The sequence below is a fragment of the Pimephales promelas genome, chromosome 7 (assembly GCF_988280905.1).
Source record: "Pimephales promelas chromosome 7, fPimPro1.hap1.1, whole genome shotgun sequence".
In the NCBI taxonomy this organism is placed as follows: Eukaryota; Metazoa; Chordata; class Actinopteri; order Cypriniformes; family Leuciscidae; genus Pimephales; species Pimephales promelas.
This window is the reverse complement of record NC_142775.1, coordinates 23,666,509-23,680,028: the sequence shown is the minus strand read 5'-3', so window position 1 is coordinate 23,680,028 and position 13,520 is coordinate 23,666,509. Positions and strand designations below refer to the sequence as shown.

Below are 13,520 nucleotides of genomic sequence, written 5' to 3'. Positions count from 1 at the left end.
GTCTCTTTCCTCTCACAAATCACCCTGTATCTTCAAAACTTTGACTTGAATATCCCTGGCCTGCATGTGTGAACCTCATATTTTAGTCTTGTCCAGAGGTTTCCCATCCCCTCTGTGCTGTGACAGTTATGACGTTCCTCATTACTGTACACTCTTCTTTCCCCTCAGGGTCTTGTACTTTAGGTACTGCAGGTCCTTCTCTGCTAAGTCCTGGGAGTTCTGGATGTGACATTCCACGTTGTCAATGGTGACAGGAGTGTGGCCAAATGTAGGAGTTTAGGATACAGTCTGAGTTGAGCTCCCTCTTTATTTTTGGGAGCCTGTATGAACATTAGAAAGATTCCCTAGAAAAAGAAGTGGAAGTTTCAGTCAGTAGATTTTTTGGGTAGCACTTCAGTAAAAGTATGGGATGCAAATGACCTAAAGACCTCCTGAATTATATATTATGAGCTATGTGTATTCGCTGAGGGGGAAGAGTGAGCCCAGGGGCCCTTGTGAAATTGTGACGTGGCTCCATGTGGGTCACAGGAATTATAGACCCAGTTTCAAGTCAGCTCATGTGTGAATGTACATTCATTGTGGAATGTTTTTTAAGCAACTTCTTGGGCACATGATATTGACATTTCTGCCTGAGAGTGTAAAGAGAGAAAAGTCACGCTTCCATATAGTTTCCCTTTTGCCTGTGGAGAGGAGAGACAGTTAAAAAAAAATACATTTATCACTTAAACACATGTCTTCTGAACTGGATATAAAATTTCCCCTCATAAAACCTGGATAGCTCTGTATATGAAGAGTTCAGATGCAAAAGCCTCTAAATGCCATTTGAAATTTTCTTCTTTAATGATGATTTTTTTTATCAAACTTGTATATTTTATTTCATTAATTTCACTTAAATAACAATTAATAGGTAATTATTATTGCCAGAAATTACTGTACTTAAATATACAAGTTTGATAAAAATCATCATTAAAGAAGAAAATTTCAAATGGCATTTAGAGGCTTTTGCATCTGAACTCTTCATATACATATTCAGTTGTGGACTGATTTTGTTAAATGGTGGTCAAGTAGAATCCCTGTCAAAAATATAGTTGTCAAGCTTTGTAGTTGTCTAAACAAGTCAAGTATGTGATCCAAATTTAATACAAGACAAACACATCTGTCCAAATAAAAATTTAAATAAAGTATTTTTGTGATCACAGCATTGTTGTATTCTGTCATTATATAAATGTAAGTATTACTAGGTCTTAAAGCACATTTCCAGATCTCGAGTTGTGGTTTGGCCAGTTGGATTGCAATAGATACATGTGGTTGTACCATTTGTTATTTCACACAGTTTTCTGTTCTGCCTAAGACAAATTAATACATTTTATGGGTGAACAGAAAAAGTTAAATGTAAAACTTTGCTGTACCACTAATATTAAAATGGCTGTGGACTAAAACACATTTCTTAAAAAATAAAACTTAAATGAAAATTGATTAATTACACACACACACACACACAATATATATATATATATATATATGAAGAGTTCAGATGCAAAAGCCTCTAAATGCCATTTGAAATTTTCCTCTTTAATGATGATTTTTACCAAACTTGTATATTTAAGTTCAGTAATTTCACTTAAATGGCAATGATAATTACCTATTAATTGTTATTTAAGTGAAATTACTGAACTTAAATATACAAGTTTGATAAAAAATCATCATTAAAGAAGAAAATTTCAAATGGCATTTAGAGGCTTTTGCATCTGAACTCTTCATATATACACACTGTATATATTTATTTATTTATACAGGCCTATAATTATTTTAACCACTGAAAGCAAATTTTAATACATTTCGTTTGCATCTCGTTGCAATATTTTAAACTGGTTAAGATGCTCAGATGCATTGTGAGAAACTGATGTAGAGGCAGATGTGCATGAAGGCATATGCATTGGCATTGCGACATCTGTGTTTGGGGAGCTGCCAAATGATTCTAGAGACACATGTTTTTCCCAAGAGGAGCTCAATAGATGTTAATTTTCTCCTCCAGGGATAATGGCTCTCTCTGATCAGGTTATTATCAACCACTCGGCCTCACTGGGCACTTTGACTGACTCCAAGGAGTTGCTTTTGCATGGATATTGGACAAATTGGTGAAATTCAAAACACACCAAAACACTTAAGAATGTGTGTGAAACTTGTTTCTAATGAATGAGGCACTTATGTAGCACTTTACTATGTACTACTGTACACCCAAGCGGTTTACAATCATATCAGGGTCTCTCCTCAACCACCACCAGTGTGCAACATCCACTTGGATATTAGCCACAGTACAACGCCACCAGTGCGCTCAACACACACCAGCTAATAGGTGGAGAGGAAAGAGAGTGATGGAGCCAATTCAGGGAGTAAATGGAGTTTATTGGGAGGCCATGATTGATAAGGGCAAAAGGAGGGAATTTTGGCCAGGACACTGTTACACCCCTACTCTTTACAGGAGGTGCCATGGGATTTTTAATGACCACAGAGTCAGGACCTCGGTTTAACGTCTCATCCAAAGGACGGTGCTTTCTGACAATAGTGTCCCCGTCACTATACTCGGGGGTTGGGAGGCGGACTCTCACAGACGACAGGGTGATCGCCCCCTGCTGGCCTCACTAACACCTCTTTCAGCAACTACCTGTTTTTTTTTTTGTTTTGTTTTTTTCAGGAGTCTCCCATCCAAATATTGGCCAGGCTCAGCCCTGCTTAGCTTCAGTGGGCAATGCAGTCTTGGGCTACAGTGCTGTAGCATGAAATGATAAAACAGAACTCAATGTCCTGTTACTCAATTTCTAAAGAATGAAATTTTACTTTTTGCCCTTAACAGATTCTTTTATCCAAAGTGACTTTAGAGGAACATATTGTATAACAGCTATTCTATAAAAACTATAACAACAGTCACAAGATCAGCCTCAAAATTGGATTTATTTACAGAACGGAACTCAAATCTAGAATAACAAAATTGTTTTCAGTTACAGTTTTGGTTATCATTTACCAAAACTAAACTATTAAAAAAAATGAATGTTTGTCAACTGAAATAAAGCACAACATAAATATTAGGTAAAAACTATAAACGTAAACTATAAAATAAAAAGTAGTCGAATTTTGCTTTGCCAACTAACTGAAATATTGAACTAAAATATACTAAAAGCGACATGAAATATTAAAAATCATTATAAAAACTATAATAGCATATAAATAGTAATAAAATAAAACTTACCGATGCCATTGCAGAAATGCACTGTTCACAGTTAGCAATGATTAGGCTATCCATGTTCAAGGTATTGAGTAAAAGCAGTATCTGATTGGTCATGTGATCTCAATAGGGCATCCTGGTTATTGGTTAGTTTTCCAAGCTTCAGATATGAATGCTTCTCTGGCCTACTGCATTATGAACTCTTTCTCCTTTTTTTTTCCTTTCCTCACACATACAGCAGCATGCAGTAGAAAGTGATTTGTTGACTCCCACACAGTTATTCAAGGACATTTACAGCAGCCTGACCAGGTGATTCAGTTCAACAGCTCAAAGAGAAACAGTGAGATGAGATGCGGGACAAGCAGTCCACTTGAATTTATATATAACTTCTATGGTGGGCGTTCAGTCACTGGACAGTAGAACTCTCCAGCTGGAGCTTCAATCCCTTTTCCAGGCGAGTCTGGGAAAAGAGACAATTACAGCAATTTTAGAAACACTAGAGAAGTACTAGAGAAGTTGTCCAGTCTTCAGTGTCACATGATCATTCAGAAACCATTAAAAATATGCTCTTTTGCTGTTCAAGAAACATTTATTATTAGTACCAATGTTGAAAAAAGTTGTGATACTTAATACTTTGTGGAAAACGTGATACATTTATTTTTAAGGATTATTTTATTAATAAAAAGCATTTATTTGAAAAAAAGTTGTAATAGCCTATTGTCTTCTGTTATTTTTGATCAATATAACGCATCCTTGCTGAAGATAAAAAATAAATTTTAAAAAATCTGATTTTTTTAATACCCTTTCAAGCATGGTGGTCACTACAGTGGACAGCTATTTAAAAAGCATTTTCTTGAATTTGCAAGGGTTTTGATGGGAAAGTGGACCCTGCACTGCAATGCATTGCAACAAAGTTGTAAGCCATTGAGCCCCCCCCCCCCCTTCCCTTTTAAAGTTTTCGCATGATTGTTAAATACACATACTTTATCCGTTTGATTATTGTATTATGTTTAATATAGTATCTCTTCAGTTTAAACTATGCTGTCCACTCAAGTGGACATCTGAAAATATCTTATAATAATAAATAAATAAATAAAATCTTGTTTTTCATGCCTTAAGAGCAATAAAAACACAAAGAAAAAAAAATTCCTGACTGAGGATATTCATGCATGAAAGGGTTAAGGGGCATCAGTAAAATCTTACAACCATAAAGTGTACAATGAGGTGAAATGCTGACATCTAGTGGTGTGATCACACACAACAGCTATTCATCAAATTCACGTCAGGGTGGACAGTACTGACCATGGCTTTAAGAAAATGTCAAATTGTCAATATTCCAATCAGTAACATATGTATAAAAATATATGTTTTCAGATCCATATTTGTGCTTAAACATTTATCAGTGGAAATCTTCACTTCCGTCTTTAAAACAGACTGAAATACGCATGACTATTTTCAGATCAGTTGAGTAATTGAGACACAGTACACATTTGAGAGCAGTCACTATACTTTATTTGAGGGGAGTAGTAGCATAAAATTGAATCTGTACATTATGTAACGATTACGTCTGATCAGGCCCTGAATGCGTTAAATACTCGAGAGTAATGTGGACAAAAATGGCATGTCCAGCACAACAGTAATACAGCTGCTCGCACCTAAAATAGAGAGTTTTGGTAGTGGAGACATTCACTCAATGAGAAGAAATATTGTCACTGAAGCATGTCTGAGAGAAAAGACAAAGAGAAGCTGCTGGTCGAATCCCAGGAGCAATTTTTGCAACGCTGCACCATGTTGTCAGTCGTGCTACACTGTTTGTTCAATCTTTTGAACGCCGTGAGTGGAAGTCTGAGGTAAAGGATCGATTCTTTTGTAGTGTTTTATATGACCAGTTTTCAAAACAGAGAAAGCATCACTTCTCATTTATCCAGAAAAGAAGAATGACAGTTGGGCCATGACATAAATGAATAAAACTAAGATACAGATGTACAAAATTAACATTAAAATATTTAATAATAATAATAATAATAATATCAATAAAGGATTTCTTTCTTTGTGACATAAAAAAACCTCATGCTCTTTTCACAATCTTAAACAACATTCATATGTACATACGGTGCATTTTAAATTGAGTCTTCTACTAAACAGGGGGCTTTTTTAAAAGTTTGGCTTTTCATCTTATTCAACCTTCTTCCCAGATTCCCCAAATAAAACACCAAAAAACAGACAAGGGTACAGGACAGCACCTGGTGAAAACACTCTACAGGCCAGCAGCAGTCACTCAGGATTAGTGAATCTTCTGTAGTGTTTACAGTCAAAAAGTCAAATTGCAAGAACCCCACAGGAGATGCTCGTAGACCAAGAGCACTCGTCCTCCTAACCCTAACCTGCAAAGAACTTTAATTTGGGCTTATAACCACCTGGCCTTCAATTATGAACCTACAGAGTTCAACGGAAGGCCTTTGAAAGATGGCATGGGCCCTTATTACTTAACCATTCTGACAGCAGTCAGATGAAGTACAACAGAATGAGCTGGCTGAGAATGCTACAGTAGAGAGATAGAAAGCTTTCATTGAAAGGGCTTGATTGCATACGGTTATATGAACCTGAACATTGTCAAATGCGAAAGGTAATGAACCAAAATTTCAGAATTTGTTCAGACAAGCAACAGAAATCCGTTTTTTTTTTTTTTTTTTTTTATCATACTCAAATCTGTTTAGATATTCGTAGTATGAATGGGTGAAAACGTAATGTTTACAAACCGGATTCGAACCACATCCACATGTGGCTTGAAATCAGACGTTTATGCATCAAGTCTGAATGGTCAGATCAGATCTCAATTCATTTTTACACCATTCAGAATTTGACGTGATTAATATCAAAAGCAAAATTAACAAAATCACAGAGCCACTGAATCAAATTTCAGGTTTTCTTCAGACAGCAGGAATCTGACTCAAATCAGTTTAGTTTGTAGTCTGAACGGAAAAAACAACCCCACATAAAAATAAGATTTAAGCCTGATTCAAATCAGACCCTTATGTAGTTTGAAATCAGATTAATGGTGAACAGATTTCTGATCATCTGGGATGCAATGTGATGGTAATGCATGACCGATATTGGGACAGATATTGACTACTGTCTGAACAAATGCATTCGATTTCTTGCAAAATGACAGTTGATCCTAAAAATTGGATTTGAAAAATCAAAATGGATTTAAGTGCAGTGTGAACAAAGCCTAAGAGCAGCAGCAGACAAGCTGTTCATTTAAAAGACTGTCAGCCAGTCGGCAGAGAGTTACTGCATGTGTTCGGTCCCCATTACAGCATATCATTTCCTTAATACTCTCAGACCACCGGGCATCATAACATATGCATAGCATGACGTCAACTTCAGTTCATGATGTACATTATGGTTTCAGCAACCCACTAGGCGCTTATATTTTTACCACACTGGAAGTGGCCTGTGATCTGTGAAACAGTCCCTGCTTAGGATGTTATTGCACATAATATGATCACACTAATAAGGTGTTGTATATCAAGGGCCCTTGCATACATAATACAACAAGGGTAACCAGAATGGCACCAGAGGGCTCAAAGCAAAGGGAAACGCTTCCTGAGACATACTGAGATACAGTTCTTGTAGAAGTGTGTAGAAGGTCGCCTGGCTGCTGATCTGAAACCAGTTTGACGTGACAGACGGTGGTCATAGAAGACCAGGATTGGAGGATTCCAAATGAAAATGAGTGATGCCCTGAAGACAGGAAATACTTCAGATTAACGAATAATGAAGGGGTTTCAATGACTGCCAACGGGATCTCATGCACAAGCTCCACGTGATAACAAAGGTTTGAAAAACAAAGGAAAAAAAAAAAAAAGAAGAAGAACACGAGGCATGCACATACGTCAATGTTGTGAGGACACCGCAAACCTATATTGGTAAGTGCTTCTGTATTATTTTCACAAAATTCATATTGTCAGGGATTCTTTTCTTCTCAACAGGTCAAGATAAATGTCAAAACGGTCACAATCCTAAAAAAACAAAAAACAAAACAAAAGTATCACATTTTAAACAGCAGGGCAACACAGAGAACGACTTTAACCCTCCTGTTACCCTCAAATCTGATAACACTTTTTACCCTCTGGGGTCAATTTGACCCCAGTAATTTAAACCTCCACAATATGTGTATTTTTTTTTACAAAGTTTTGTCTTAGTTAATTTATGTCTTTGTTGACTACTTAAGTAACGTTTTAAGTTGACATCCACCCACCACCCCCCTCCCCACCCCACCTAACCCCACCTAACCCCACCTAACCCCTTACACATCCAGAATACCCATTGTACGACTATGGACAAATTTACAAATCAACATAAAATCTTACTGATTTGACCTAAAATTGGAAAAGTATAAATACATCTGGTGTTTTATTTTGTTTTATAATATTTCTAAGTATAAATTTTTGTAATCTATAAAATTTGGAAAGAAAAACTATTTATTTTATCAAGGATAGTAACACGAGTTATGTTTGGGGTCAATCTCACAAAAATTATGTTTTCTCCTCCCCCATGGCACGGGAAACATCCAAGTTCTCACAAAAATGATGTTTTCCCCTCCCAAATACACAGGGAAGAATTATTAGTTATCTTGAGAATTATGTCACATGTCATGTGAACTACTAGTAGTTCTCGCAATACTACAGATATGGTTATGTTTGGTTAGAGCCCTAAAACAGAGGGACGTTTTTTGAAAATGATATTGAATATGTAAAATTACAATGAACATTATAAATTCAAATTATAACATGTTATAATGACCAAAATATAACAACCAAAACAAATGTGTGTGAAATTTCAATATTTCTTCTGTTTTATTATACAACTAAAAGAGCCTGGGGTCAAATTGACCCCAAGGAACACCGATGCTACAAAATTTGTACAGGACTTTGAAAAAATATTAGCAGGTAAATTTTATGTTTTCAGAGTTGTCCCCATTAAATTAGGACAAGTCATTAAATTTGAAGCAAAAAATAAAAATAAAATTATGTTTTTACAGACGTTAAACATTGAATGGGGTCAAATTGACCCCAAGGATAATAGGAGGGTTAAAGAAAGAAGGCAGAACACTGGTTTATGAATGGCCATCGTTTCTTGGCATAATCTGTCATATAAAAAAACTATTCCCCGTATTTAAAAAGCTTCCGTGCCAAATGGAGGTCATCGAAAAGCCTCTTTTTTTTAATATCATATAGTGTTACAAAACAAACGCATTATTAGGATGAGAAACTGAGGTATACCTTGTCGAGAGGTTGGTGGTTATCTGACAGAAACTCTGAAAGCTTTCAGAGAAAACGCGTGTTGATTTGGGTTGTATCGTCACCCTTTCTGTTGATATCTGTACAGCAGCGTCACACTACACATTCAAAAAGCTGTTTCTTATTGGCATTACAATAGTCATTCATATGAACACATTAAATGTGTTATTTTACATGGACGTTGCCCTTTTTTATACTGAAATGACACTAGCGCCGTGCGGCAGGGTCTCGTTTCCTCCTTGATCGGGAAAGTTTCTTCTCCAAGCAGGGAAACGACAACAACGTTTTTGATGCCGGCTTATAATCTTCCGTCCTTTGCCGGAGTGCCCCGTGGTACTAGTTTATATATACACACACACATACATTAAAACATAGCGGACTCCAGGTGTACCTGTATTAAACCCAGATTCGGCGCAAAATGTATAGTCTGCATTTGCTCCAGCCGAAAGTACAGGACAATCATCCAGCATGTCTGAAGCCGGCTTTCAGAACAGCTGTCCGCCACCATTCCCGACGCGTGTTTTCTGTTCGGTCAGCCCGCAATTCACATGCTGATCTCCTCTAGTCATAGACTGGACTCCTTAGGGGGATAGTCCACGTTGGTCACCATGGTTACGACGGTGACTATTTCCTCTGGTGCAGAGATGCTGGTCTGTCGCTGCATTTGGACCACACGCTCCTCGACACATCCCGCGGAGAGACGCGCCTCGGCCTCGTGGTCCCAACACTCCTCTATAGTCTCGCACAGCATGGCCAGACCCTGTGAGACATATGAACGTGTTTATTTTATGCATAATATTCACTCAATGAAAATTTTTGATGAGGTTTTAGGATAGACGTTATGTACCGGATGTTTCTGCCAGCACTCCCTGAGAGTGGGCCGGAGCTTTTTGTGGACCACAACCTCCTGCATGTCCTCTAGAGAGGGATGTTGGCCCACCTCCTCCTCAAACGGAAGCATGTACTCGTCAACTGGACCTTCAGAAAAAATGAACAAACATCTGCTCAGATCAGGAAGTCCAATCACTGAGGGTGTTCTCAAACTTGGTTCAGGGAGCTACAAGGGGTACACAGAAAATTTGCAAGACAAAAACAAAAAGTGATTTATCTAGGTATATGAACCTAAAACATCTAATTTGGATTTGATTATTATCATCTCTATCGCGGTCACGCTCACATGACATTGCAGTTCATCATCATGAATGTTTATTAACTGCATGCATTTTTAAGATATATTTGATGTATGGTTTACTGAGCGCACAGATGTCAGACGGCGCGTCACGTGAGTATTAAACGAAGTTCTCTTTCACGTATTATTGCGCTTAAACTGTCAAAATCACACAAGGTTATGTCAAAAAACACAAAGTTCACATAACACTATCGGTTACATCTGTGAACGTAACAGCAAGTGAAGAATTCACGTGTATATTAGATCGGTGTATTTTAGAAAATCCAAATCCAATCTTTTACCCACACCTGACTGATCGGAATTTGTTGCACACATAAACACAAAAATCTGCATGAGATCCGATTTTTTCGCATCCGATCAGAGACACTTCCAAATGTGGTTTTAAATCAGATACATATCCGATATCTGGACATCTAAACACGCATTTCCGATTCCTCTTTGAATTCCAAGCCAATACATGGCAAGGATGACACGTTTATTCACAAAGATATTTTTTTAATGTTGTATTATGAGGGAGACGTGCCTGTAAGCGCTCGCTCACAGCTTTTTATTTAGGTGGGAACTTTTTTAAAATCTTTATAAAGAAACGTAATTAGTGAACACCGAAACATTCAAAAGCTGGTTTTAAACCTCTGCCCGTGTCTTTTATAAATAAAACAGCTTCACTACTATAGGCAACATTATATTTCTCAGAAATGAGGTGATAACTTTGCTGTAATTAATTAAAACAAAACCAACATCGATGTTTCTCTCTGGTTAATTTATATATATATATATATATATACCCAACATGTATACTATGTAAATAATTTTAATTGCACGGCCATTCAAAACCGGGGTCTATCATGTGTGTAGTAAAAAGGTTGTCGAAAATCATTTTGGGCGGGAATTAATGTAAACACAGATATCGGATACCAGTCCTGTCTAAAGTTAATTCGGATATGGTCTGTATCGGATATCGGATTTGTGTATTAAGACTTGGAGTGTAAATGCAGCCCGTCAGCAGTAGTGGGCATAAGCATGTGTGACGTCACTGTTACAATCTGCAAACGGCGTATACCGAAAACACTGCTTATGATGTATGGAGATTTAAAAAAAAAAAGAGCGGGTGGACCATTTACCACACTACCGACATACATTTATGTTCAAACACCACATGAAAGTGAAAAGTCCCCTTTAACGACTTTGAAATTCAGTTTGAGGAGAGAAGCTTTGGAGAAGAGGAAATTTTAACATTTAAACACCTGATCTGCCATCACACTCCATTCAATCCCATCATGCACTGAACTCAATGAGGTCGTCACACATGCCGACCACTGTCACAACAGTCCCAGTCTGCTTCACCGTCCACACCTGATCAATACTGTTCCATTAGACCAGACAGCAATACTCAATAATGGCGAGCATACTGCACTTACAATGACAGGCTTATTCAGGAGCTCGAATGGTAGTAAAACATTCACAAAATGGGTGCTTGTGATCAGGGAGTGCTGCCAGACTGTTACAACTCTAATTTTAATGAAATATCTACTATATAAGAAAGGGATAATACACAGCTAGGGGTGTGCATTACAAGATTTCAATGGAGGCAAAGAATCACCTGACTGGAAGTGTACAAATTATGGTTAATTTCGACAGTTGACTCAAAAAGATATTCATATTTGTCATATTCTATGCAGTGGTCAGTTCACAGCAGTAACAAATTAACATTTTTTATTAAGGGGTAATATTTGCTACCTTAAATTGATTTCCAGGGGCATTTTCACCTATACAGTATATGGACATTTGTAGACCTATCCACAGAGTCGATCCTCCCAATACGCACACTATGCAAGTTGCGTAGGGCTGCACAAACTACTCAAGGCCCCGCCTCCCCCTCGTGTCAATCAATATTACAACATCGACGAGACACAGATGTGTACTCAGAGACTACCACTGCCATTCTTTCTCCAAAATATATCCTCAACTGTTGTCAAGGCAACACACTGATCTATATAATCATTATTATCAAAACACCCGCAGAACAGAGGGGCGGAGTGAGCGAGGCTCATTATCATTTAAAGGCATATGCACTGAAATGGCATGCTCAAAACAGAGCTGTTTTTGACCAGGTAAACGTGTTTTATTTTAGTGTTTTCTTACAACACTAATGAGAATTTTCAATAAAAGTATATTACAAAGTTTTCATTTAGACCCTAAAGATTCATATTAGCTTGTACAAAAATGTCATTATACTGCATGACCCCTTTAAGACTTTTTAAGGATCCGCGGAAACCCTGCATAACCATACCACCTTGTTGCTGATAAATATAAGGCAGCGATTCAGTAGCAAAACTAATTTATGAATAAAAGCCACAGGGCAGTATTGACAACAAATTTGTGAATGTTTCTGTGTGTCCGTGTGCTGCGCGATCTCCAATCTCTGTTGTGTGTTTGCATGCTTCAATGAAGGCAGCATGTTAATACAGAATGTGATTAAACTGACTAGAACAACCTGTGCATTACATGGTTTGAATGCACACTTTACTGACAAAAGCAATTGAGCATTTAGCAAGACTGTGGTATAATAATTGATACAACTGTATAGTGTGATGTCAAAACAGTCTTAGAGGAACAGCAGCTCACGCATTCATACCATCAGATGCAGTGCAGCGGGCCGCCAGCTCCCACAGCACCAGCCCAGCCGCATACATGTCTATCCTGAGGAAAGAGTCTCGCTGGAAGTTGATGGCCCCCTCCAACACCTCTGGGGCCATGTAACGCCTGGTTCCCACCTGAAGCGCACAGAGAGGCCACGTTCTGATTAGCACAACAGTAAAAACGGTACATGTAAATGCATATAGTCTGCCTTAATGAGTACAGTGTAAGGGAATTATGGGCTAGGATGCAGCTGCCAGAGCAAATTTTGTATTAAAGTATATGAGAATGTTTTAATGACCTAGATGCTTAAACATACCTATAATAAAAAAAAAATCGGTACCAGCAAGTCATTGCAATGAAAAAATGATATTTGATACATTTGATAGTATCCTTCTACAGTAAGTCCTTCTACAAAGTTTCTGCCAGCACTGCAGTCAGTTCAATCTTGGTTTCAAAATGGATGGACTGCTCTTAAACCTCAACCATAATTAATTTGTATCCGTTTTCTATTGTTTTTAATTGTTCTTTTATTTTAAATTTTTATTACCACCTGTTTACTTGAATATTTTCTTGGAAAAACTTCAAGATGTCTTTACTTCATCGAGAAACACTCCTGCTAAATGCCATGGTTATAATTGAATTTGTTATAATTTATATTAGCATTTAGATTATAATTTAACTTTTTACATAGAGTGTGGTCAATTGCATATGTTTTTGTTGTGGTATCGATAATGAAATTTCATTGCTCATTCGATATCGACTACTGACATTTTGGTCTAGTCTGTCTATTATGTGGACAGCTGAGATGCAGCCTCTGATACACCTCCACAGAATCATATTCATATTTAAACACACTTCACACAGCCAACCCTCGCACGAAGGGCGGCACTTCAAACAGCACTGGCTCCAACACTTACCTGCCCATGCGTGTCCCCAGCTGACTTCCCTGCCTCAAACTTCAGAGCCAGACCAAAATCAGCTATACAAGCCGTCAGGTTTGACTTCAGCAGAATGTTCTTGCTCTTAATATCCCTGTGCATGTATAATACATAATAATTGATCAAAAAGATATTTTTGTTTGTGTCTATACAATGAAAGGCAACAGGGTCCAAAACAACACAGGACCGCATTGACTTCCACTGTATGGACAAGAAACACAGAT

General features: G+C 37.5%; 1 protein-coding gene across 4 annotated transcripts in view; it reads right to left on the bottom strand.

Moving 5' to 3' along the window:
• Nucleotides 1-8,061: 8,061 nt before the first annotated feature.
• Nucleotides 8,062-13,520, bottom strand: part of acvr2aa (activin A receptor type 2Aa) — a 50,327-nt gene continuing 44,868 nt past the window's right edge. For all 4 annotated transcript variants that reach the window (XM_039655386.2, XM_039655387.2, XM_039655388.2 and 1 more), the window contains 4 exons: nucleotides 13,276-13,390; nucleotides 12,354-12,492; nucleotides 9,377-9,507; nucleotides 8,062-9,289 (listed from right to left, as the gene is read on the bottom strand). In XM_039655386.2, coding sequence (XP_039511320.2) covers nucleotides 9,095-9,289; nucleotides 9,377-9,507; nucleotides 12,354-12,492; nucleotides 13,276-13,390 — 580 coding nt within the window. In that variant the 3' untranslated portion in view covers nucleotides 8,062-9,094. The remainder of the gene's footprint in view (nucleotides 9,290-9,376; nucleotides 9,508-12,353; nucleotides 12,493-13,275; nucleotides 13,391-13,520) is intronic.